The sequence below is a fragment of the Macrotis lagotis genome, chromosome X (genome assembly GCF_037893015.1).
Source record: "Macrotis lagotis isolate mMagLag1 chromosome X, bilby.v1.9.chrom.fasta, whole genome shotgun sequence".
Taxonomy (NCBI): Eukaryota; Metazoa; Chordata; class Mammalia; order Peramelemorphia; family Peramelidae; genus Macrotis; species Macrotis lagotis.
The window spans coordinates 412607570-412632965 of NC_133666.1; the positions used below are offsets into that span (position 1 = coordinate 412607570).

The 25396-nt window shown below is 35.2% G+C and overlaps 1 protein-coding gene across 7 annotated transcripts in view; it reads left to right on the forward strand.

Annotated features, from left to right (window-relative positions):
• The window catches only part of PDE7A (phosphodiesterase 7A), a 150511-nt gene that overhangs the window by 75650 nt on the left and 49465 nt on the right, over positions 1-25396 (forward strand). For 5 of the 7 annotated variants that reach the window (XR_012471707.1, XM_074202059.1, XM_074202054.1 and 2 more), the window contains exon 3: positions 9136-9219. The exons of the other annotated variants lie outside the window; for them this stretch is intronic. Coding sequence is in view for 4 of the 5 variants with exons in the window: in XM_074202059.1 (XP_074058160.1) it covers positions 9136-9219 (84 nt within the window). In the remaining variant the exon portion in view is untranslated. The remainder of the gene's footprint in view (positions 1-9135; positions 9220-25396) is intronic. 7 annotated transcript variants of the gene reach the window in all.

Genomic DNA, 25396 nt, shown 5'->3' on the forward strand with positions numbered 1-25396 from the left:
GCTTCTTATGAGAAAAAAGACTAAAAAAAAAACAGAGAGAGAGAGAGAGAGAGAGAGAGAGAGAGAGAGAAGACACTGAAGAGAATGACAGCAGGTCAAATGCATATTTTTATTAAATGGAAACATTTTCATTAAGGTTCACTTTTCTGTAAATATTCTAGTCATTAGTCTGATCTTGCTAAGTCTCACTGATACCCAATTAAATTAAATTGATTTGTTATCTTTTATTCATTCCTTTGTGTGTTTGTGAATGGACCTCTGAGGTCATGAATTTTATTGTTGGTTCTCAAGTATTGTCTCCTTTGAATTAATGGTCCTTTCCACAGCAGTCTTTCCTACATCATATCTACTATTCCCTTTGATTGCTTAGTAGGTCTTGAGATGGTGCTTTTGCCCCTCTGCCTCTGTTCAGTGTGAATGCCTCTTGATGGCATCTGTAAGTCTCTAGGCTAATATATGATTCTTGCCCCTCAGAAATGTTGTAATCATGACCAAGATTTATTTTTCATCATTCATCTATTGTAAACTCTGGTCCAGAAATCCAAATGTAATTGCTGCTCACTTTGCATTTTCTCCTTTCCCCTCTGAATGAAGACCTTATCTTCAAGAACTGGTAGTCTTTAGTTTACTACTCAGAACTTTGTAATTTCTCAAGGTGCTTTCCAGGATCTTTTTGGCAGTATCATAGAATCATAGATTTAGGAGTAAAAGGGATTTTAGAAGTCATATAATCTAATTCATGCATTTTTTGCATGTTTCCTAGAAGGTGACTTATTCATAGTCACACAGATAATAAATGGCAGAGCTGGCATTTGAATTCAGGTTCATTTGTCATGATCCAGTGCTCTTTGTACCATGCTACTATACTACTTGTATAAATCATCAAAAATGGTAGTGGAGGGATAGCCAAGTGACATAGTGTTTAAGAGCACTGGCCTCCTGGAGTTTGGAAGACCTGAGTTTAAATCCAGCCTCAGACGCTTGATACTTCCTAGCTGTCTGACCTCGGGCAAATTATTTAATCCTATTGCCCAACAAATACCCCTCCCCCAAAAGAGAGAAAGAAAGAAAAGGGTAGTGGTAATCAGATTTGATGCATCTTGGGAGTTATGCATCAAATATTAATATTTAACTGTCCTTTGTTGCTTGATCCAGCGTCCTGCAAAATGACTTTGGAACAAAGGATGTTTTAAAATGATTTCATAAGTTTAAATTCTTATTAAAAGTAGAATAAAATAAGATGTACAATAATGAGAAAGTCATTGACATTAAATTGCTTTGCATAACTAGTCATATCTTGTATCACATCTCTTATGTTTAACCTAGTTCTCAGTATTTATCAGAATTTAATGCTATAGAGATTAAATTTTGAATTAGTGACCAGATAAAAATAGTAGGAACCAGATAGTAAGGCATACTTCCTCAAAGCATAATATGGTGAATCATCCTTAGCATGCAGGATCTGTGGTTTTTACTGAATTTTCCAAATTAAAAAAAAAAATAATGCTTTTGAGTATTCAGAAAATCTTTTTATCAAAGATATGCCAGTGCTATATTTATACTCAAATTGAACTACAGCTACGAAGTCTCCTCTGAAATAAGTATTAAAATCTATAGATGCCTATGCTTAGATTTCTTGTGATTTAAGACCCTAAATTAATCAGCACATAGAATTTATTTATGAATAATGTTTGACAATTATATGAATTTTTTCTTTCTTCCCTGTGATCTTATAACTGGATAAGTTTACTAAAATATTAAATAATTATATTATTCAAGGTTTTATAATGTTCTGTGGAAAATTCTATTATTAGTACATTCTGGAAAAAAAATTTTGCAAAATCAAGTTTTTTCTTGGGATGTGAAAGATATTATCTATTTCAAAGATTATATGAAATGAATTTAGAACCCTTAAGAAAATTGAGGTCTATTCCCCCAAAACTATTCACTTGAACAAACATTAACCACTTGTCACATACTGAACATTTGTTGAAAGTCAAACTTTAATGATGATATAATTTCTGCATTCATGTAACTTTCAGGCAGTTAGAAGACGGGACTTATGCTGCCCCAAAGCCCTTATCCAGGGAAGCAACTCCTTTGGAGAAGGGGCTAGCTATACCTACCAACTTCTGACCTCTGGAGTAGGTAAACCAGCCTAGCAGAAGCAGCACAACACCCTGAAGGGGAGATAGTAAGTTCCAGGCAATTAAAACCAGCATGACTACCTTGATTATCAACTTTGTTGGACCCCAAAAGAATATAATTCAGGACCTTGAGGCCCAGAGCCTTTTAAATCAACAAAACCTAGACCATTGGTCTTGCTTTCATCCCAGACCCCAGAGCTATCATCCCAGGAAGCATCACTAATGGAGATACAGCCTCTCAATTGCTTCTGCAAAGCTACAAGAACAAGAAAAGACAAGTTTTTTCCACATAGTTATTATCACTGTCAAATAAGTTCAGCATTAAAAACTGATGATTTTATCAGTTAATTGACAATAATTAGTACTAAATGCTTTTCCAGCTGTTTTGTCCATGCACCTAAGGATCATGAGGCTTTTCTGTCCAGTTTGAGGCTGAAATTTACATTATGTGTTTTTTTTTCTCCTATTGGAATGTGAGCTCCATGAGAGCAGGGACTGTGACTGTCTTCCATTACTTTATCACCAGTAGTTATTACAGGCTTTGCATATAGTGTTTAATAAAAGCTTTTTTAAAAATTTATTGATTCATGCATACACAACTATTTTTTAAAAAATTCATAAAAGTTTAAGGGATGAAAAAAATTCTATAGAAGATCATAGCAAGGATCAGTAAATAACTTTCTGGAAGATATGGAATTTGAGCTGCTATTTAAAAGGATTAGAACTAAATAAGCATAAAAGCTTGTTGAGGTTGAGGGTTAGCTTTCATTTTAGATACTTTGCATAGCATGAACTGGAGATTATATATATACATATATATATATCTGCCATGTGCCAGGCTTGGGACTTTTTGCTTTTCTATGTAAGTAAGAACCACTGAATCATTAAAGATTATAAGATAGGGAAAGCAAAAATTGGAGTTATATGTTGGTGTTAAGGATGAAATGGTGGGCTATTTCAACAGGCTAAGTGAGGGCCTATACTAGATTGGAAATAGAGAAGAGATGGATATGAGAAAAATATTCAAGATTTATTAACTGATGTATTAAAATAGAAGAGTAAAAGATAATTAATTTTGAATATAGGATACTAATCTTAGCAATAATACAAAGAGGGATGTCTACAAAAAGGAATGGATTTTAAGAAAAGATGAATATGGTGAGTTGGAGCTGCAGTTGAGAGATTGCCTGCAGACATGAAATGCTATCATGTGGAAGATAGAAAAGATTAGGTCTCCACATCACTAGAAAAATTACTAAATAGTATATTTGTTGTGAAGTATTCCAAACTTTATTGGAAAGAATTTACAGACATAGAGTAATTATAGTTGAATCCACAAAATAAAGACTGAAAAGCCCATTGTCTTATCCCCAATTTCCCTTCACCAAGCACGTTAACAATAATGAATCTTCCTAACGTCTCAAGAAAAAAAAAACAGCAATGTTTTACCCAGTTATTCAAAGGAAAGACTAGGAATATAAATTTAAATCTTGGGGAAGGACAACAGAAGTGCACATAGTATTTAAAACCAAAGGCCAAAAGAAGCCAAGAATAAGGGCTAACAACACTTGAGACAGCCCTCTCTCCCAAGAAGTTACTCAGGACATCTACCTAAGCCCAGCTGATCCCTTCAACATGAAAGGGTGTTTATGTTGCTTTGGGAGAGCCCAAAGAGTGAGGTAATACAAAAAGAAAGATAAAATACCAGAAGATGACAAAAGAGAGCCCGAGTAAACCACTAACACATAGATAAACTCACTTTTTGGATTATCTTCTCCTGCAACATAAAAACCAAACCATGTTGAAAAAATTGAATATGACTCCTCTTGATCAGAAAAAATGATGGAAGGACCGTATAAATTTAAATTATTTTTTTAACCTAGCTAGTAAAGGTTTTTTAATTGTTTTTTCTTGTTTCTGATTCTTCTTTAAAATTTTATTTATACATTACTATAATAGTCTTGTTGTAAGAGCAAACATAATTCCCTCTCCCCCTACAAAAATAGAAAGAACCTCATGAAAAATAGAAAAAAATTATACTTCAAACTGTGTTCAGATACCATTAGTTCTGTCTCTGGGATAGATCATATCTTTATCATAAGTCCATCAGAGAAATTACTTCAATATTTTTTTCCCACAGTTGCTATTGCTAACTTTATTTCCCTCCATCCAATTCCTTTCCACTCCAATTATTCTATTATTTCTCTCTTTTCACTTTGTCCCTCCTTAAAAGTGTATTGTGGGGCATAAGAGTGGCACAGCAGATACAGCACTGGCCCTGGAACCAGGAGGAACTGAGCCCATCCTGCCCCAGACATCCAACAACTACCCAGCCATGTGAACCCAGTCAGGCCCAACCCCACTATACCACCTTGTAAAAAGAAAAACAAAAGTTACATCTGACTACCCTCTCCCACAATCTTCCCTATCACCTAAACTCTGCCCCTCCCCCATCCCCTTTCCTCTCCTTTTCCCACTAGGGTAGGATAGATTTCTTTACCCTAATCATGTATGTTGCTGCTTCACTGAGCCATTTCTGATGAGAATGAAGGCTCACTCATTCCTCTTCACCTTCTCCCTTTCCACTCCATTGCAAAAGCCTTTTCTTGACTTTTATGTGAAATGACTTTACATATATGTCTCCTTTCATTTCTCCCAGTACATTCTTTTTTTCACTCATTGACTCTATCTTTATAATATAATATAACTTCCTGTTCAGCTGCTTCCTTGCCTTATCTATATATGCTCCTTTTAATTGTTCTATTGAGGTTCATGTGAGTTATCAGTATCATCTTCCCAAGCAGGAATACAAGCAGTTTAACATCACTAATTCCATCGTAATTTACCCTTCTCATCCACTCTCTGAGTCCTATATTTGGAGATCAAACTTTCTGTTCAGCTCTGGTTGAAATTCCCCTTTCAGTGAAAGTCCATCTTTTCCCCTGGAAGAGAATAATTCACTTTTGCTAGGTAGTTGATTCTTAGTTACATTCCAAGCCCTTTTGCCTTCTGGAATAACATTCCAAGCCCTATGAGCCCTTATTGTAGATGCTGCCAAATCCTGTGTAATCATGACTATAGTTCCATAATATTTGAATTGGTTTTTTTTTTCTGGCTGTTTGTAATATTTTCTTTTTGACTTGGGAGTTCTGGAATTTGGCTATAATATTCCTGGGAGATATTTTTGTGGGATATTTCATTGGTGGATTCCCTCATTTTCTAGTTTACCCAATACTTGTAGGATATCAGGGAAATTTTCCTGTAGAAATTCTTTTTTAGGTTTTGGGTTTGTTTGTTTGTTTTTGCAAGACAATGGGGTTGAGTGGCTCCTGACTCCTGGACTGGTGCTTAATCCACTGTGCCACCTAGCCGCCCCTAGAAATTCTTTAAAAATGAAGTCAGGACTCTTTTCCTGATCATGATTTTCAGGTAGTCCAGTAATTTTTAAATTGTTTCTCCTGTATTTGTTTTCCAGGTCAGTTGTTTTTCTAGTGAGATAGTTTGTTTTCTTCTAGTTTTTCATTCTTTAGGTTTTGTTTTATTGTTTCTTGAGTCTTCACAAAGTTATCAGCTTCCTTTAGCTCCATTCTACAGTTGAAAGAGTTGTTTTCTTCAGCGAGCTTTCTTATCTCCTTTTCCATCTGGCCAATTCTGTTTTTTAAGGCTTTCTTCTCCTCATTCACTTTTTGGACTGCTTTTTCCATTTGATCTAAACTGGTTTTTAACATTGATATCTCCTTCACCAAACTGCTGACTTGATTTTCAAGTTTTTCCTGCATTGCTCTCATTTCCCTTCCCAATTTTCCATAGTCCGTTTCCTATTTTTCTTGGAGGCTTGGACTTTGTCATCTTCTGAGTGTGTATTTTGATCCTCCATGGGACCAAAGTAATTATCTATGGTCAGGTTCTTTTCTTCTGTTTACTCAGTTCTCCAGCCTGTGCCCTGGTTTTGAGGTGCTTCCAAGCTTTTGAGTGTTATTGGGACACCCCTACAAGAGCCTTAATTCCTTCTGTCATGTATGTCATGTATCAGTTTTACTTTGAAGCACTTAATTAATTTTGTCCTTCTAGGAATACTAATTCCTTCAAGGTCTTATGAGAGTTTTGACTGCTCCCCTGGCCTGTGCTCTGGTCTGTGGATGACCACAAACCCTCCCCTCTACCCTGGAGCTATGAGGAGGGTCCCTGCTCTGCTACAGCAATAGGGGGCCCCAGACTATGACCAGGGTCTGAGGATGGATGAAGCCACAGAGTCCTTCCCCAAGGGTAGCAGAGAGACCTTGACAGTCTTTCCAACCCCCTTAACCATCTGTGGGTGGAGTGCTCTGGAAGCAACTGCTCGGTGGCTTCTCAGGCCTGCTTCCCTTTCCTGGACCGGGGCTGCACTGGCCTGGGATCCACACTCATTCTGACAGAAGCCAGGTTGTGCTAGGTAATCCCTGGGTTGGGAGGTGTGGAAACTGCTTCCACTGCTAGGAGCCCAGGGCCCCACAGGCTGTTTCTGGAAGGCTGGACCTCTTTTTCTCCAACATGGTGTGATCCTGACTACACTGCTACCCCCCCTCTGATCCCGGTGGAACAGAGCCTTCCCATGGATCTTCCACGTTACCTTGGACTAAAAAAATTCTTTCACTGAGTCTATCTGCAAGTCCCGCCTCTTTAAAAGTTGTTAGAGACATAATTTTAGGTTTTTTGGAGTGTTTTGGAAGAGAGCTTCTGGGAATTCCGCCTTCATGCTATCTTGGCTCCACCCCCCTCCCCAAATTTAAATTATTACCACGTACTCTAAATGTAGCTTATCCTTAAAAATACTTACTGAATGGATCTATGTTTAGCTTGGTTATACATGTATTACCTATATTAGACTGCTTTCTGTCAGGCGGAGGTAAAGGAGGGAGGAAGAAAAATATAAAACTCAAAACCTTGGAAAAAATGATGTTGCATGTAGTTAAAAAATAAAACATTGAAAAAATGCTTATTGATTAACTCTTAAATTTATTGTTTGTATTTATAAAGAAGGTAATTGGTGAATATCCATGTTAAAGCCTGCTTTTTTTTTTCTTTGCAGTTAAGGCTTTATCCTAGAAATCAGTATTAAGAATATTTACTGTTAGGGAAAGAACTATCTCTGTAGAATAGAAATACTGACGTTTATATTATCACCCTTAACTTTTATTGCTGTCTGCTTCAGTGAAGTCATATTGGGGAGTGGTCAGAACTCTGGTATTTTAAGTTTTATACCAACAACTTACTAGATGTTTGGGGAAGGAGGGGGAGAGTTTGGTCATAGCAGTTTATGAAGGCAGTCTACTAAGAGTTAGAGCCAGTATAATCTGCATTGGTGAATGAACCGCAGGCTTGAACTAATGAAATTAGTCCTTGATACATAGATATGCTAATCAGACAAAATTTTTATATATATATCTACATATGTATATACATATATATAATAAATACATATAGTTATAAAGTGCTTTCTGAGTGTATATTATAAAACACAAATGATAATTATTTTGTTTTACCTGTGGAAGAAAATGTTTATTTAGGTTTTTTTCCTTATATTCATTATTCTAAAATGAGCCATTCTTTAGAATCAAAAAATCTTGAACATGTGAGAGAATTTAGATTTTATGTAATTTAGTACCTTCATTTTAAAGTTAAGGACTCTGACTTGACAGTTTTTATTTCTAGGATTATTATTTGTGATATTTCTGTCTAAATATATAATCATAATTGTGTTTTTCCTTATAAACAGTGGTACTCTTATGTCTTGAACATCATGTGTATGTTGCTATTTGTTGATTGCTTTGCTGTGATAGTGTAAAGACCAGGAAGAACAGTCCATAAATACAGTCAGGATCATTTATTTGGGTTCAGAATTCACCTTTAGCAGTTAGGAGTTTTAAGGTCTTGGGGCATACCCCTTAGTCAATTCCTTAGGACATGAGGTTTGAGATTCATGATTTTTCAATAACCTATAAAATAATTTTTCTTCAAAAAAAGTTTTTGTTTCTAAAGGGCTAATCGCAATATTTGGCGTTATGCAAGCATGTGCAAGATCATCTTGAAATAATGAATCCACTTTGATCTCACCAAAGTCAGTTTCATTACTTCAAACACATTTCCTAATCAACCAGAAAAGAAAATACTATTTATTATACTCCTTGCAGAAGCAAATAGAACCACACAAGATAGTTATTGTCATCCCCACATAATATGGAATTACCTCTATTAGATAAACTTGAGTCAAGAAACTTTTAAAACTACTTTGTATTTTATCTTTCTTTGTTCAGATAAATCATTTCAAATATTTAGTATTCCTAGAATGATAAAATTAATAAGTGCTTCAAAGTAGACCTGATACTTGACATTATTGTACTTTGAATAATCAGTAATTTTTGTCATATACAAACTTAATAAAAATAACAAAGAAGATATTTAACATTAAATCAACTTCTATAGTGTGCTTAAACTTAGGTTTACTGAAACAAGATTTTCTATGCTAACCATTGTTTTGAAATTTATCAAATTTGTTGTTGGGGTTTTTGTTGTTGTTGTTGTTGTTGTTGTTTTTTAGGTTTTTGCTAGGCAGTGGGGTTAAGTGGCTTGCCCAAGGCCACACAGCTAGGTAATTATTAAGTGTCTGAGGCCGGATTTGAACTCAGGCAGTGCTGACTCCAGGGCCGGTGCTCTATCCACTGCCGCCTAGCCGCCCCTCAAATTTGAATAAATGTTGGATTTTTGATATCATCCATTTGTGTTAAATACTGAGCTTTCTTATGATAAAAAAAATCATAATAGATTGTCCTTAGTCATGAGTACTTTAAATGTTTTTAGCTACTTGGCCCATAGAAATCAATACTAAATAAGTTGTATAGCTCACTGATTTTGAGGCTGCTATGGAGCATTGCTGACAGCAGTGTCTTTTCATTTGTATTTTTATCTGTTCAGTCTCCCAAGCTTGTATTTTATTCTTGACCCTATCTAGGAGATGTACGAGTAAGGAGTCGGGCAGGATTTGAATCAGAAAGAAGAGGTTCTCATCCATACATTGATTTTCGTATTTTTCACTGTAAGTATTAGCAGTTGAAAGACTAATTCTCATTGAGGTCTTTTAAAAAACTAGAAATTTTAACTCATTATTTCAATGACATAAACTGCAAATTTTCAAAGCAATTACACCCTTGTGATAGGACATTTTAAAAAATGTGGTAGAAGTATCTTTTCAGTTCTTGGTAGAAAGGGATTTAAGGTTCTTATTAAAGAATCAAAATAAGTCTGATGATTTATGCAGGTTTATTTTGAATCTTCCTTATTTTACTGTAGTTATATTTTTAGTTGACTCTCTAAGGTTCTTGGAGTATACCATCATACTGCAGTAGTGCAATTCCTCATCTGTAAACCAAAGGGATTAGTCTAAATGATCTCTAAGGGCCTAAATCTCTGATAACTAAATGCAATTTTGCAGACATTTATTATACACAGATAACAGTTACTAAATGTGTATTAAGTGCCTACTATGTATCATTTATTGTACTAGGTGCTGAGAATACAAATTCATAATTGAGTCAATCTATTCCTATAGTGAGCTTATTTTTTCAGACCTATGTTTAAAGACATTATAAATGTTTTAAGCTAAGCATAACTTAAAACAGATTTTTTGAACTCAATTATATTATGTCCAACTAGTATTAATAAGTTATGTAAATGCTTAGTAATAATTTCTGAATTATTGATTGAGTTATATAAGTAACAGTAGATTTAGGAGTGAAGTAACAAAGTTGCTTTTTTTTAAATTTTATTTAAGGCAGTGGGGGTTAAGTGACTTGCCAAAGATCACACACAGCTAGGGAATTATTAAGTGTCTGAGACTGGATTTGAACTTGGATCCTCCTGACTTCAGGGCCAGTACTCTATCCATTGCACCACCTAGCTGCCCCCTGAAGTGACAGTTTTTTAAAAATGGTATTTTCAAAACAAAAGCATAGCTATAATACAACTTTGACAGATATCTCTTTCTTTAAAATAATGTCACTTAAATTTTATATTGCTGAGTAATCTTTTGAGAACATTTTCTTGTGATTTCTAAGAAAGCTTTAAGACATAACGTATGAGAGACTGGCAGCAGCATATAGTCCTGACGTTGTATAAAGTTTGTGAAAATGGTATAGATATACTGTTTCATTAACTACATAGTCCATGGAAAACTTACTGGGTTTACAAGAATTTAAAAGTCCTTAACTGACTTCTTCCAGCCCTCTTGACCTCATTTTCTTCAGCTGTCCACTTGTGGTATGTTGTCATCTGGTGAAACAGACATTGATATAAAGGGAAGGACTGTTAGAACTTCTTCCCCTGTGAGAAATAAGCTAGGTTTTCAGCCTTTTTGTTCATTCTTTTCCACTCTTAAGGAATAGTCCCTGACCCTTGAGGTTGGAGAAGTAAGCCACAGAATTCAGGCTCAGTTTTGCAGCCAATGTAGCCAATATTGGTAGCCCATGGATCAAGGAGTGGTCTTTTATACCCCTGTCAACAAAACCTGAAACAAGGACCTGTTTGGCAGTAGTGCCACCTTTGGACTTAAACTTGGTGGGAATGATGTTCTGTAGGAACCAATTTAACTTGTGAATTTAGTTCCTATCCTCATCCCCAGGTGACATAGAGGAGATTGTGCCCCAAGGTGTTGAGGTGGAGGTATTGTTTGTACATTTGCTTTCACTGTATCTTTGTAAAAGTTGGTGTTAAAAGAATTCCAGCACTAAAAAGTCATGATCAGAATCACTTAAGATATAGTTGTCATGATCTTTAAAAGAGCAAAGACCTTATGTTTTGGGTTTGTTTCTTTTCTTTTTTTTTTTGCAAGGCAAATGGGGTTAAGTGGCTTACCTAAGACCACACAGCTAGGTAACTATTAAGTGTCTGAGACCAAATTTGAACCCAGGTACTCCTGACTCCAAGGCCAGTGCTTTATCCACTAACGCCACCTAGCACCCCTAGACCTTATCTTTTGCCAAAAGATAAATATTCTTTATACCTGTATCTTCCCCATTTACCAAGGAGATCAAAGTAAAGGAGATCAGTATGTTTAGTGAAGTGATTTCTAGACTCTTTTCATCTCTTTATGACAGTAGACTTCCATTAGATGGCTTAACTTAGAAAATGGTAATAGTGCCACTGTTACTGTTTTTCAGTAACTTGTTTAAGTACATTATATTGAAACTATTTTAATTGCATACATATTCTCATTTATGCTTATTTTCTAATTTGTTGATTTTGATCATGTTTATGGTGTTATTATACATTGATGAGTGATTCAGTATGGTACTCAAGTGCTAACTAGTTATTTCTTGTTTAAATAATGTTTTCATGTTTAAATGATGATTATTTAACACATTTTTTGCCAAACTGCTTATCCTACCTTTGTTCTATTTGTTCTAAATTCACTTGGTTTCATTTGCTGATTTCATTTGGAATATCTTATTGAGTTCTTCATCGATTTTTTTTGCCAAAGACAACTAGGAAGTACAGTGGATAGGGAGCACTGGCCTTTGAAGTCAGAAGGATGGGAATTCGAATCCAATCTCAGAAGCTTTCCACTTACTAGCTGTATGACCTTGGACAAGTCACTTAACCCGCATTGCCTAACATCCAGGACCTCCAGTTGTCATGTTTCATATCTGACTACTGGACCCTGATGGCTCTGGAGGAGAAAATGAGGCTGGTGAACTTAGCACAGCACCTACTCACTCAAATCCAATTCATGTGCTTGTCATGGCATCACCTCCCTGATATCCTTGGAGAATGAAGGACAAACGTTGTTGTTGTTGTTGTTGTTGTTGTTGTTGTTGCAAATTTATATGCCACAGCAGATTTTAGAATACAAGATGACCAATTGCCTCAAGAGAAGTTACTATTCTTAGAATAGTCTTTTAGAATATCATGAAGCAGTTTCCACCAGTTCATTTATTGACTCCAGTCCTCCAAGGATGCAACCATTTTTTTAATATATATATATTTTTTTGGTTTCTTATGTAAGAAGTGTGTCAGTTTGGCTAAACCATAGAGTATGTGAAAAGAGATAAGATACAATAAGGCTCTTTCAGACCTGATACTTTAGACTCTAATCTTCCCTACCCCAAGAATTATATATCTGTCTCTCTTAATCCTACAGTATTATGTTGCTCTCTATTATGTTGTATATATTTTATATATGACTACACACGCAGGTGTTATTTTTCTCACTAGATTATAAAATGCTTGATTTTTGTCTTTGTATAAACTTACAGTCCTTCATTATGTCTATCCCAGCCTAAAGACCTCCAAGAGCTTATACTCGCAACAGTAATGTCTTTTGAGAATCTAGCTTATAATTTATGGTTTTAGAGATGGTCTTGATATATTTTCTTAATTAGTTCACTAATACCTTAGACCTCTATTAAATTGCTTGCCATTATCACATATCTAATCCTTATCTTAGAATAGAATAATAACTTATATTAATAATATTTAAATTAATACTTAAAATAGTACTTAGATTAAGAGTACTGAAGTACTTAAAATGATCCATGATTTCACTAGTGTGGGTATAAATTCCAGATAAGTATGCATATATATATTCCCTGGTCCTTAATGAAAAAATTTTAAAGAAAGAAATGGAAAGAAAAAGTTGCTTTGGCAAAAAGGGGGTGGGGAAGACTTCAGGTGCCAACTTTCAGGTCGTGATTTATAAGCCTTTTCAAAGGGTAAGTTGGCCTTCCGTCCACAAAGTCTATCTCTGGTTAAGTATCTGAAATCTTTTGATCTTGGTAGAACTTCATAGTTAAATGTTTTGAAAGCTGAGAGTCATTGGTATGACAATGAATCACTAGCGCAAAACTTAAGAGGTTTTGAAAACCTGACTCCTTCATCCTTTTCATTCACTTAGTTGAAGAAGTATTTATTAAGTTCTAGGTACTAAAATAAAAAAAAAAAACAATTCTAGATTCGAGCCAAACTGACCTCCTCAGTTTTTTGGATTTCACTTTCAAGTCTTTCTTTGTACAGGTGGTTCTTACCTACCTAGAAAACACTCTTTTCCCATTTTCCTCCTAAGAGTCCCTGCCCATCTTCTTCTTAAGAGTCCTTACCTTCCTTCAAGGCTCATTTACCTTCTCAAATTATCTTTTGTTTACTTGTCTTTGTAATTGACATATTGTCTTTCTCACCACCAGTGAAATGTTAAATACCTGGAATACAGAAACTTGTAAAAAAATGTCTCCCTAATGCCTAACATGGTTGTCTTGCACACTTGTTGAATTGAGAAACATTACAGGAATTTCCTCATTGAGCCATACTATTTTTACTTGTTGGGATGGATTATTAAATAATGATGCAAATTAGAACCAGTTTATGGTTTAAAAGAATTGAGACTGTCCCTGAAAGCAGCTGAGAAATTATATGCAGTATGATGTTTGGCAGCATAAGTACACTGAATCTTTTTTTTAAGAAAGATTTTATTTATTTTGAATTTTACAATTTCCCCTGTAATCTCGCTCCCGCCCCCCAGAAGGTAATCTGTTAGTCTTTACATTGTTTCCATGGTATGCATTGATCTAAGTTAAATGTGATGAGAGAGAAATCATATTCTTAAGGAAGAAACATAAAGTATAAGGGATAGCAAAATTACACAATAAGATAACTTTTTTTAAAATTAAAAGTCTTTGGTCTTTGTTCAAACTCCACAATTCTTTCTCTGGATACAGATGTTATTTTCCATCGCAGATACCCCATAGCTGTGCCTGATTATTGCACTGTTGGTATGAGCAAACCCATTAAGGTTGACCAACACCCCATGTTGTGGTTTGGGTTTACAGTGTTCTTCTGGTTCTGCTCATCTTGCTCAGCATCAGTTAATGCAAATCCCTCCAGGTTTCCCTGAATTCCCATCCCTTCTGGTTTCTAATAGAACAATAGTGTTCCATGACATACATATACCACAGTTTGTTTAGCCAATTTCCCAATTGAAGGACATTTACTTGATTTCCAATTCTTTGCCACCACAAACAAGGCTGCTATGAATATTTTTGTACAAGTGATGTTTTTACCCTTTCTCATGATTTCTTCAGGGTATACACCCAGTAGAGGTATTGCTGGATCAAAGGGTGTGCACAATTTTGTTGCTCTTTGGGCATAATTCCAAGATGATCTCCAGAAAGGTTGGATGAGTTCACAGCTCCACCAACAACGTATTAGTGTCCCAGATTTCCCACATCCCTTCCAACATTGATCATTGTCCTTTCTGTTCATATTGACCAGTCTGGGAGGTGTGAGGTGAGATACTTCAGAGATGCTTTAATTTGATTTAGACCAATTGTTCAAGTGACTATGAATTGCTTTGATCTCCTCATCTGTAAATAGCCTTTGCATGTCCTTTGACCATTTGTCAATTGGGGAGTGGCTTGTCTTTTTAAAAATTTGACTCCGTTCTCTGTATATTTTAGAAATGACTCCTTTGTCAGAAATACTAGTCGTAAAAATTGTTTCCCAATTTACAACATTTCTTTTGATCTTGGTTACTGTGGTTTTGTCTGTGCAAAATATTTTTAATTTAATGTAATCAAAATTATCTAGTTTGTTTTTAATGATGTTCTCCATCTCTTTTTTGGTCATAAACTGCTTCCCTTTTCATAGATCTGACAGGTAAACTATTCCTTGATGTCCTGGTTTGCCTTTATTATTGTTTTTTATGTCCAAATCCTGTATCCATTTTGATCTTATCTTGGTATAGGGCGAGAGGTGTTGTTCTAAGCCAAGTTTCTGCTGTACTAACTTCCAGTAGTTGGACTGTTTGGGTTTATCAAACAGCAGATTACTCTAATTGTTTCCTGCTATTGCACCTAGTCTATTTCACCACTCTATTTCTTAACCAATACCAATTTTGATGAGTGATGCTTTATAATTTTAGATCTAGCAGGGCTAAACCATCTTCTTTTGCACTTTTTTCCATTAAATCCCTGGAGATTATCAACTTTTTATTTCTCCATATGAATTTACTTACATTTTTTTCTAACTCATTAAAGTAACTTTTGGGGATTTTGATTGGTAGGGAACTGAACAAGTGGTTTAATTTTGCTAGAATTGTTATTTTTTATTATATTTGTTTGGCCTATCCATGAGCAGTTGATATTTTTCCAGTTATTTAAATCTGATTTTATTTGTGTGAGAAGTGTTTTTTAATTGTTTTCAAAAAAGTTTCTTAGTCTGCCTTGGCAGGTAGACTCCCAGGTATTTTTATATTGTTTCAAGTTACTTTAAATGGGATTTATCTTTCTAGCTCTTTCTGCAGTATCTTGCTAGTCATATATAGAAATGTTGAGGATTTATGAGAGTTTATTTTATATCCTGCAAGTTTGCTAAAGTTGCTAATTATTTCTAGTAGTTTTTTTAGATGATGTTTTTGGGATTCTCTAGGTATACCATCATGTCATCTGCAAAAGTGAGTTTTGTCTCTTCCTTCCCTATTCTAATTCTTTCAATTTCTTTTTCTTCTCTAATTACTGAAGCTAACATTTCTAATACAATATTGAATAGTAGTGGTGATAATGGCATCCTTGTTTCATCCCTGATCCCATTGGGAATTCCTCTAGCCTATCCCCATTGCATATAATGTTTGTTGATGGTTTCAGATAGATACTGCTTATTATTCTGAGGAACAATTCATCTGTTTCTATGTTCTCTAGTGTTTTTAGTACGAATGGTTGCTGTATTTTGTCAAAAGCTTTTTCAACATCTATTGACATAATCATATGATTTATGATAGGTTTGTTATTGATATAATTAATTATACTGACAGTTTTCTTAATATTGAATCAACTCTGCATTTCTCCCAGAAATCCTACTTAGTCATAATGTATTATCCTAGTGATAACTTGTTGTAAGTCGTTTTGCTAAGATTTTATTTAAGATTTTTTTCATCTATATTCATCAGGGAGATAGGTCTATAATTTTCTTTCTCTATTTTTAACTCTTCCTGGTTTAGGTATCAGCACCATATAGAAAGAGTTAGGCAGAGTTCCATCTTCACTTATTTTTCCAAAGAGTTTATATAGAATTGGAACCAGTTGTTTCTTAAGTGTTTGATAGAATTCACCTGTGAATCCATCTGGCCCTGGAGATTTTTGAATTATTACTTTAATTTCCTTCTCATTGGTGGTGAGGTCACCCTTTTCATTTATGATACTAAGCAATTTGATTTTATTTTTCTTTTCTTTTCTTTTCTTTCTTTTTTTTTTTTTTTTTTTTTTTTTTTTTTTTTTTTTTTTGGCTTTTGCTAGGCAGTGGGGTTTAGTGACTTGCTAGCTAATTATTAAGTGTCTGAGGCCAGATTTGAACTCAGGTACTCCTGACTCCAGGACTAGTGCTGTGCCACCTAGCCTCCCCTTCTTTCTTTTTTTTTTTAAATCAAATTGACCAGAAGGTTACCAATTTTATTAGTTATTACATAATACCAGTTCTTGGTTTTATTTATTATTGGTTTTATTATTATTATTATTATTATTATTATTATTATTATTAGTTTTCTTGCTTTTTTTTATTAATTTCTCCTTTAATTTGTAGAATTTCTAATTTGATATTTAATTGGGGGGTTAATTTATATCCCCAATATATCCCCTGACAGCCGCCTTGGGTGTTACAGTTAGAGTTACAGTTCTCAAGAGTTATGAGAGCCTTTCTCCCAGGTAGGCATATAGCCTGTTTTATCTTATTGGATAAGAGTTTATTTTTTTTTTTAACCCTTTTGTCATTTTACCTTTTCATGTGTCTCTTGAGTCTCCTGTTTGAAGTCCAAATTTTCTATTAAACTCTGGTTTTTTCATCAGGAAAAGTTGGAAGTCTCCTATTTCATTAAATGTCCATGTTTTGTCCTGGAAGAGAAGGCTCAGTTTTGCCAGATAATGAATTCTTGGTTACATTCCAGGCTCCCTTGCTTTTTGGAATATCACATTCCAGACCCTTCGATCCCTTAATGTTGATGCAGCCAGGTTCTATGTAATCTTTACTGCGGCTCCTTGGTATCTAAATTGTTTCTGGCTGCTTGCAGAATTTTCTCTTTTATTTGATATTTCTGGAATTTGACCACAATATTCCTTGGTATTTTCATTTTGGGATCCTTTTCTGGTGGGGATTGATGTAATCTTTAAATAACTATTTTGCCCCATGGTTCCATGATATCGGGGCAGTTTTCTCATCTAAATCCTGTAATATTAGGTCCAGGGTTTTTTTTCTCTTCAATGTTTTCAGGAAGACCAATAATTTTTCGATTATCTCTCCTCAGTCTGTTCTCAAGGTCACTGGTTTTGCTGATGAGTTATTTTACATTTTCTTATATCTTTTGATTTTTTTGGTTTTGTTTTGACAGATTCTTGTTGTCTCTTGAAGTCATTGACTTCCACAGATATCATTCTCTTTTTTTTTTGAGAAGAATTTTTTTCATTTACCTTTCGCAAACTCCTTTTCCAGTTGGTCAATTTTATTTTTGTTAGAGTTTTCCATTTGACCAATTGAGATTTTGGGAGAATTATTTTCTTTTTGCATTTGTCCAGTTCTATTTTCCAAGGATTTGTTTTCTTGTTGCAAGTTGTTACTCTTCTCTTAGATTTATTTTCCCAAATATTCCAATTGATTTTTAAACTCCTTCCTGATTTCTTCAAGGAAGCCTTTCTGTGCTGGAAATCAAATCATTTTCTCCTCAGAGGTTCTAGGTCTCTCTGAGTTAGGGTCTTTATCTTCTAGGAATTTTTCTATGTACCCCCCCTTCTGCTGCTCGCTCTTTATTTTCCTAAGATCTTGTGTTGGGGAGGGGCTGGTTCACAGAGTAAAACCTAGAGGCTTTGCTCACTGGGTTTAGTAACTCCACACGGGTTGGTCAGTAGGGTATGCTAGAGGCTTTGCTCATTGAGTGTAATAACTCCAGCCAGCCAGTAGGGGGTACTAGAGGCTGAAACTTGACCTTCCACCCTTCCAGTAAGCCCCAGAGCATCACTCCCACAGCCAAAGCCTCCACTCTCCAGTTGGTTCTTGTACCATGGTTCTCACCCTGCCCCTACTGGCTGTCTGCTCTCTGCCCCTGACTCACCTAGGATCCCCTAAGACAGACCTTGAGGTAGGTCTTCTTCTCCTAGCTTCTCTTTTGGGTTTTGTCAATCGGATTTCTGTTAAGAGCTTTGTTTCTTATTGTAAATGAGGGAAGATCAGGAGACCTTAGCACAGGGCCTGGCTTCTCTCTGCCATCTTTGTCAGAAGTCTTGAAATACATAGAATCTCAAGCATCATTTGTTAGGACAAAAGTTTGATAAATTGAGTTGGGAGTGGCTTTATAAAAGGAGTAAATCAGAGTAAAATTGAGAACAAGAGGGAAAGAATAGTGGTGGCTAGTGATTCCCTACTGTAGTGTTGAGGCAGCTATTTGTCAAACTGAAAGCACCATAAAGGTCTGGTTTTTTTGTACACAAGATATATAGGTATCTCCAAAGCCTTATGAAAATGGTTGATTTCCATTACCATCAGATTTGTATAAGCAAAGATATTTACAAAAAAATGGAAATAGTTAAGGTTGGAAGGGGTGAGAAATGATTGTGGCAAAAGCTATAGAAGTACTATATTGTGTACATACCCAAGGCTATCAGAATGGTCCTACAAAATATTCACAGCAAAACTTTTCTTGCTAGCAAAGAACTAGGAACAAAGTAGTGCCCATTGATTGGGAAGTGGCTTTAAACAAATTTTGGTAAATGGAATTAAACAATCACATCATAGTAAAAAAAAATTGGTTTTAAGAAAGCAGAGAAGTATGGGAGTGTTTCAGTGAAATGGTATAGAGCAATGAAGTAACAAAACTAGGAAAACAATATATTTTTCACTTTTGTGTTTCTATCTCCAATTCTTAGCATGGGGATACTCTTCATAGCTTAATAAGTGCTCATCAATTTATTTAAGAACCTGAGGCACAGAAAAATTAAGTGACTTTCTTGGAGTGATCGTGTTAAGTATTGGAATTTAAGCATGGTCTTCTGACTCAGTATTCTGTTGATTGGATCATCACCATCATTAAAATTTAGAAAGGTTTGCAGAGCACCTTACTTGCATTATTTGAACTTTGTGATGTCTATATATCATTATCATCCCCATTTCTCAGAGGAGGAAACTGAAACTGAGAAATGTTAAGTGACTTGCTTACTTTCACACAGTTTTAGTGTTTAAAGCAGGATTTTAACCCAAGTTGTTCTGATTCCAGCCAGGTTCAACTCTAAATGCATTATGCCATGCTATTTCTAAAGACCATAATCTCTAGCCCTAATTTCTTCTTCATTGCGAGAGCTACAGTAATAATGGACATTGTTATGTCTATGCTATTGGCACTTTGAACTTGACATACTCAAAACTGAATTTATCATATTCTCTCTGAACTTGGCACTGTTGACCTGCACACTATTCTCCCAAGTCATCTAGGTTCAAAACCTCAGCATTCTTGGTTCATCTTTTCCCTTTATTTTTCATGTAAAAATCTCATTCTATGGTGGCACCTCATCACCTTCAGCTTGGACTGTTTCATAACCTAGTTTTTGGTCAATTGCCAAAATTACCGAGTGGTTGGATAGGTCTCCTTGCTCAAAGTTACACCCTCGCTCAAAAACTTTCAGGGCGTGTGTGTGTGTGTGTGTGTGTGTGTGTGTGTGTGTGTGTGTGTGTGTCTCTTTTTAAAGGTAATGGATTTAAGTGACTTGACCAGGGTCACACAGCTGGTGTCTGAGACTGGATTTGATCTCAAGTCCTCCTCACTCCAGGGCCAGTGCCCTATCCACTGCACCACCTAGGTTCCCCCTTTCTTGTCTTTAAGATCAGCTCTTTAGCCTAGTATTTAATGTCCTTGATAATCTTGCTCTAGCTTACTTTTTCAGCCAAATTTCACATTTTTCATCTTAAGTCAATCAGCAAACATTTATTATGTACCTAGCTATGCCCCAGGCCTTGAACTGAGGATGCCAAGACAAAAATGAAACAATTCTTGCCCGTCCAATTCTTACCCGTCATGAGTTTACTTTCCATCAGGGGAGACAAAAAGTATATACAATGCAATATACAAAGTAAATATAACATAATATAAACATGTAACATTATTATAGCTAGATATAAGGTAACTACACTACCAATGGTGCTCCTAGTTGTCCATTGTATGTAATGGTCTTCATTGTAGCTTTGCCTGTAGGTTGCAAAATTTGAAGGTAATTTTTTAAATTGTGAACATTCATGTTATAAATTTTCCCACATTATTTTTTAACAGTTATTGGAGAATATGTAAACTACCAATATGTCTCATGATTAAACAAAAACATCCTTTATTACATATATAACAAGTGTTCATCTAGTCCAGCCTTTGCCCAAACACTTCTTGTGAGAGGAAATTCATCATTTTCTAGAGGCAACCTGTTCCACTTTTGGATGGTGCTAAATGTCAGAAATCTTTTTCCATATATTTCCCTTTTTACATCTTTGCCTCATTATTCCTGGTTTTGTCTTTTTGAGTCAAACAAAACAAGCAGCAGCCATTCTAATTGAAAATAGCTATTGTGTCCTTCCAAAGTCTTAGCTAAATCACCTCAGATCTTTCAGTGAATCTTCATTTGACACAAAATCTAGATTTTCACTGTTGTGTTTGCTTTCTGAATACATTGCAGTTTATCAGTGTTCTCCAGGAGTGTCAAAAGGACGCTCAAGTCTGAAGAGCTTGTGAGACATGTGAGACAAAACTCCCCTCGTCAAAGGAAGCAGAATCATAAAGGATTTGAGAGATGCACAAACCTGGAGTCATCTCTCCCAGATGTTCATGTGAACTCACATGAGGTGAGGTCATATTGGACTCAGCCTCAGTCAAACACACTATCTTGACCATAACATCATGATGTCTTTGGTCTTCTTTGAATACAAAGGACAAACACAACCTTAAAATGTAACTCCCAGATATGAATACAGTAATACAGATATGATTTGAACAAGGTGAAATACAGGACGCTTCTCACATTCTTAGTTACGTGTACACAGATTGTGTAATCCCTGCAGCATTAAAGCACATTAACTTTCTTTGCTTGTCCATACCCTTTTCAAGTGAACTATTATCTATTATGACTCTCCTAACTAGAACTTGTAAAGTTGACATTCTTCGATATTTGTCTTCCTACTTTAAGGTGTTATTAGAATTGATTTTTTTCCATCTTTTTGTTTAAATCAAATGCCCCCATTTTCCATATGAATCTTCTCATATCTGCATCTTCTACTTTCTCTCACTCCCCATGATATTAGAGAGTGATATGAATCAGATTAAATTTATTTTCCCCATATTGGAATTATATTGATTTTTGTAACAATACATGTAGGATTACTTGTACTTTGAATTTCTCTATACTCAAAATTGTCTCAAGAATTGTATAGCAGTTAGTCAAGCCAGCTGTTGTTATTGCACCTCCTCTTTATAGGGGAGCTGATGAATGAAGGAGGGAGCATTGCTATAATAGAAATTTTTTATTCTAGCCTTGTTGGTAATATTTCACTCTCTTGGCTAATGAAAACTTGTTTTCAATTCTGTGCAGCTTTTACTGTTAAGTGCCACACATATATTACCACACATATAGTGCATTCAAAAATGAGACTTTATTTCCATTAAGAGTAAAACTTGGATTTCCTCACTTCTATTTTACAGCAATAATAATAATAATAATAATTTATAATAGCTAGCATTCACACAGCAACTATTATATGTTAAATACCTTGCTAAGTGCTTTACAAAGATTAGTTCACTTGAATTAATCCCAGGAATATCATTATCATTATTGGTATTCCTATTTAGTGGTTGAGGCAATCAGAGGTTGAGTGACTTGCCTAGGAGATGTCTGAGGCTGAGTTTGAACTCTCATCTCAGCATCATGCCAAGTGCTCTATCTGCTGCACCACTCAATTTTTATGTTTATCCTACATCCTATTACAGTCTATCATTTGACACAAACATAAAAGTAAAAGCATGATCACATTATTAACTTATCTTCACAATCAAGAGCTTTTACTAACAGTTATAAACATTATTACTATTTAAAAACAATGTATATACTTAAATTGCTGTAGAGGGCTCCTTGACCAGGAAGCAATGATGATGGGGGAGGCCCTAACAGCTTCTGAGTCAAGATTTGAACTGAATGAGCCTGACAGAGGCAGCACACACGCCCTGCAGTGAAGCAGATGGACTAACTGCCTCACCCAGTAATTTTTCAGGCAGTTAAAACCAAGATCAGCAATTCTAAATATCTTATACACAGAAGTGAAAATGAAGCTTCTAGACTATGGAAAATGAGCATATAGAATAAAAAGTCTACAAACTTTACACTGGTGACATACAGAGAATAACAGGAATCTACTTAGTGTAGGCACTGTACTCTATTTGTGAAGGAATTGAAACACTCTGTCTCACCTTGTATTTGGGGGTGAAATACTGAAAATTCAGCGGATTTTGTCTATGAAAGTAACTGGAATCATATAGAATTACATATGTAACAGATCAGTGAGCAAGTATCAATATCTATTTTATCATTTTTTTTTTATTTTTCTTGATGTCAAGGGAGGCTTTGCACCTTGATTGTATCTCCCTTTTGGGAAACTCCCTTCAGTGATTAGAATTAGCAGGTCCTCTGCTGATTAAATTGTCACATGGCAAGTATGTGTCAGAGGCAGGATTGGAAGCCAGCTCTTTCTGATAACGTAGACAGCACACCATCCGGTTATCACACTACATCACAGATAGAAGAGTTACAATGTCAGTGATTATATATGTTTTTTCTAAGATTGCCAGAACCATTTGGACCTTTACCCCTGACCTATCCTACCAAGGCAATGGCATATTTTTCTCCACATATTTTCAGGTTAGCACCACTTTCAAAAGTCATATGAGCTTCATTATAATTTTTCCCTTGACACTTTCCCTAGCCAAGCTCATCTTCCTTCCTCTTATCTCTAGTGGTTTCCACTGACCTCTTCTTTCCATAGCTAGTCTGTAGCACATTCTAACTTTCCATCATATGAAATCCTGTAAGCACTTTACTCTTCTCTTATGAGAAATTATATATTTATAAGAAATTACATATTTCATGCCCATTTTTGTTATTTGTTCTTAATGTTAGTAGCCTTGTCCTCTTCCTCAGCAGGTGATATTAAATTAATGAGTATAAAATTAGTTTCATAGTTGAATTAGTTAGCTGTGACAGAATAATTTACTAGGCCAAGTAGCTTTGCAGAATTTGGGGGCTTACACTAATTTACTTTAGTAATTGAAGAACCTAAGACTGAGATAATTATAACATGTTTATTTTATTCCATGGTTCGTTCTTTAATTTGTAAGAAAGATTTTAAAAAACTAAAATATCAAGTAAACAAATATTTATTAAACTCCTAAAAAGTGCCAGACACTTAAAAAAAATCCAGCCAATCACAATTCTTGCTTTTCAAGGAGCTTGTAACAATGGGAGTAGGATGGAGTGGAGTATACTGGGCTGAGCTGGGCTTGGAGGGGAAGAGACAACTTAAAAGACAACTATGTACAAAGTATATACAGAATATATTGGGGATAATCAGAAGGAAGGCAGTTAACAATGGGTACTGGAAAAAGCTTCTTGTTGAAGATAATTTTTCAGCTAGGACTTGAAGAAAACCTGGAAATGGAGCTGAGGAAGAAAAAAAAGACAGATAAGGAAATTGAAGCTGAGAGAGAGATGAAATGACTTGATCCAGGGTCAGACAACTGAATTTGAAGTCTTGACTCCAAGCCAAATTATCTATCCACAAGAATAGGGAGGACAGCTGAGTAGACATTGGACTGGAGACTTGAGCCAGGCAGACCCATCAACAGGAAATTGTGTTATCCAGGTGTGACTCAGAGGAGAGAAAGGGGTATATACAAGAGATATTTTGAAAATGGATTTGGAGGATTTAACAACTGATTAGAAATATTTTTCTTTTTAGGACAAATTACAAAATATAGAATTTGGCATTTATAGCTTTTTTTTTCAAGGCAATGGGGTTAAGTGGCTTGCCTAAGGGCCACACAGCTAGGTAATTCTTAAATGTCTGAGGCCGAATTTGAACTTAGGTACTCCTGACTCCAGGACCGGTTTTCTATCCACTGCGCCACCTACCTGCCCCTATTTATAGCTTTTTGAAGACATCTTTTATAATATGGTGGCATATGGCTAAGCAATACCAGTTTTACTTTTCTAATTAAATTTTGCTTAATGTAGCAATTGTATTTCTTCAGCCACTCAGGGAAACTGAGTGATTTTGGAAAACTAGGGTATATATTTTATGTAAATAGTATTTTATTTTTTCCTTACATGTAAAGATAGTTTTCAATATTAAATTCTTTATAAAATTTTGAATTCTAATTTTTTTTCTCCTCCTTTTTTCTCCCTCTCATGTACAATCTTGTTAAACATTCCACCTTAGTCTTGTTGTGAAAGAAGAAACATAACAGAAGGAAAGAAATCACACAAAAAATAAATGAAAGTTATATGCTTTTGATCTACATTCAGACTCTATTCTTTCTGATTGTGGAATTTAGCATTTAAAACATGTTATGAATGGATAATCTCCTTGAGTAATGTAAAGTTGAGAAAGGGCAATAGAAGTAGAAATATTAAAGAGAGGAGGACTTAGGAAAGGATATTATAAGTATTCAAATTATTAATTTTTAATTATTGAACATAAACCATTCAAATATGACTTAATAGGCTATTTTTATAATATAAATGAGGAATTTTTTTAAAAATGAAGAGGACAGTAAAATTTGTTTTTGCTGGGAGAACTTTTATTTGAGGCAAAATATTTGTTTTGAAATAGTTGGTGAAGGGGCGGCTAGGTGGTGTAGTGGATAAAGCACCAGCTCTGGATTCAGGAGTACCTGGGTTCAAATGCGGTCTCAGACACTTAATAATTGCCTAGCTGTGTGGCCTTGGGCAAGCCACTTAACCCCATTTGCCTTGCAAAAAAACCTTAAAAAAAGAAAGAAATAGTTAGTGATTGTTAAATTCGTTATGGTGTTGGTTGACATTTAATTATCCTGAAATGTTTACATGTGTGTTTACCTTTGGCAAAATATAGTCTTTATACTAGGAAACTTGTTTCCTGCTTCTATTTGAATTTTAGAAATCATCCTTAAGTCAACCTGGACCTTTTTA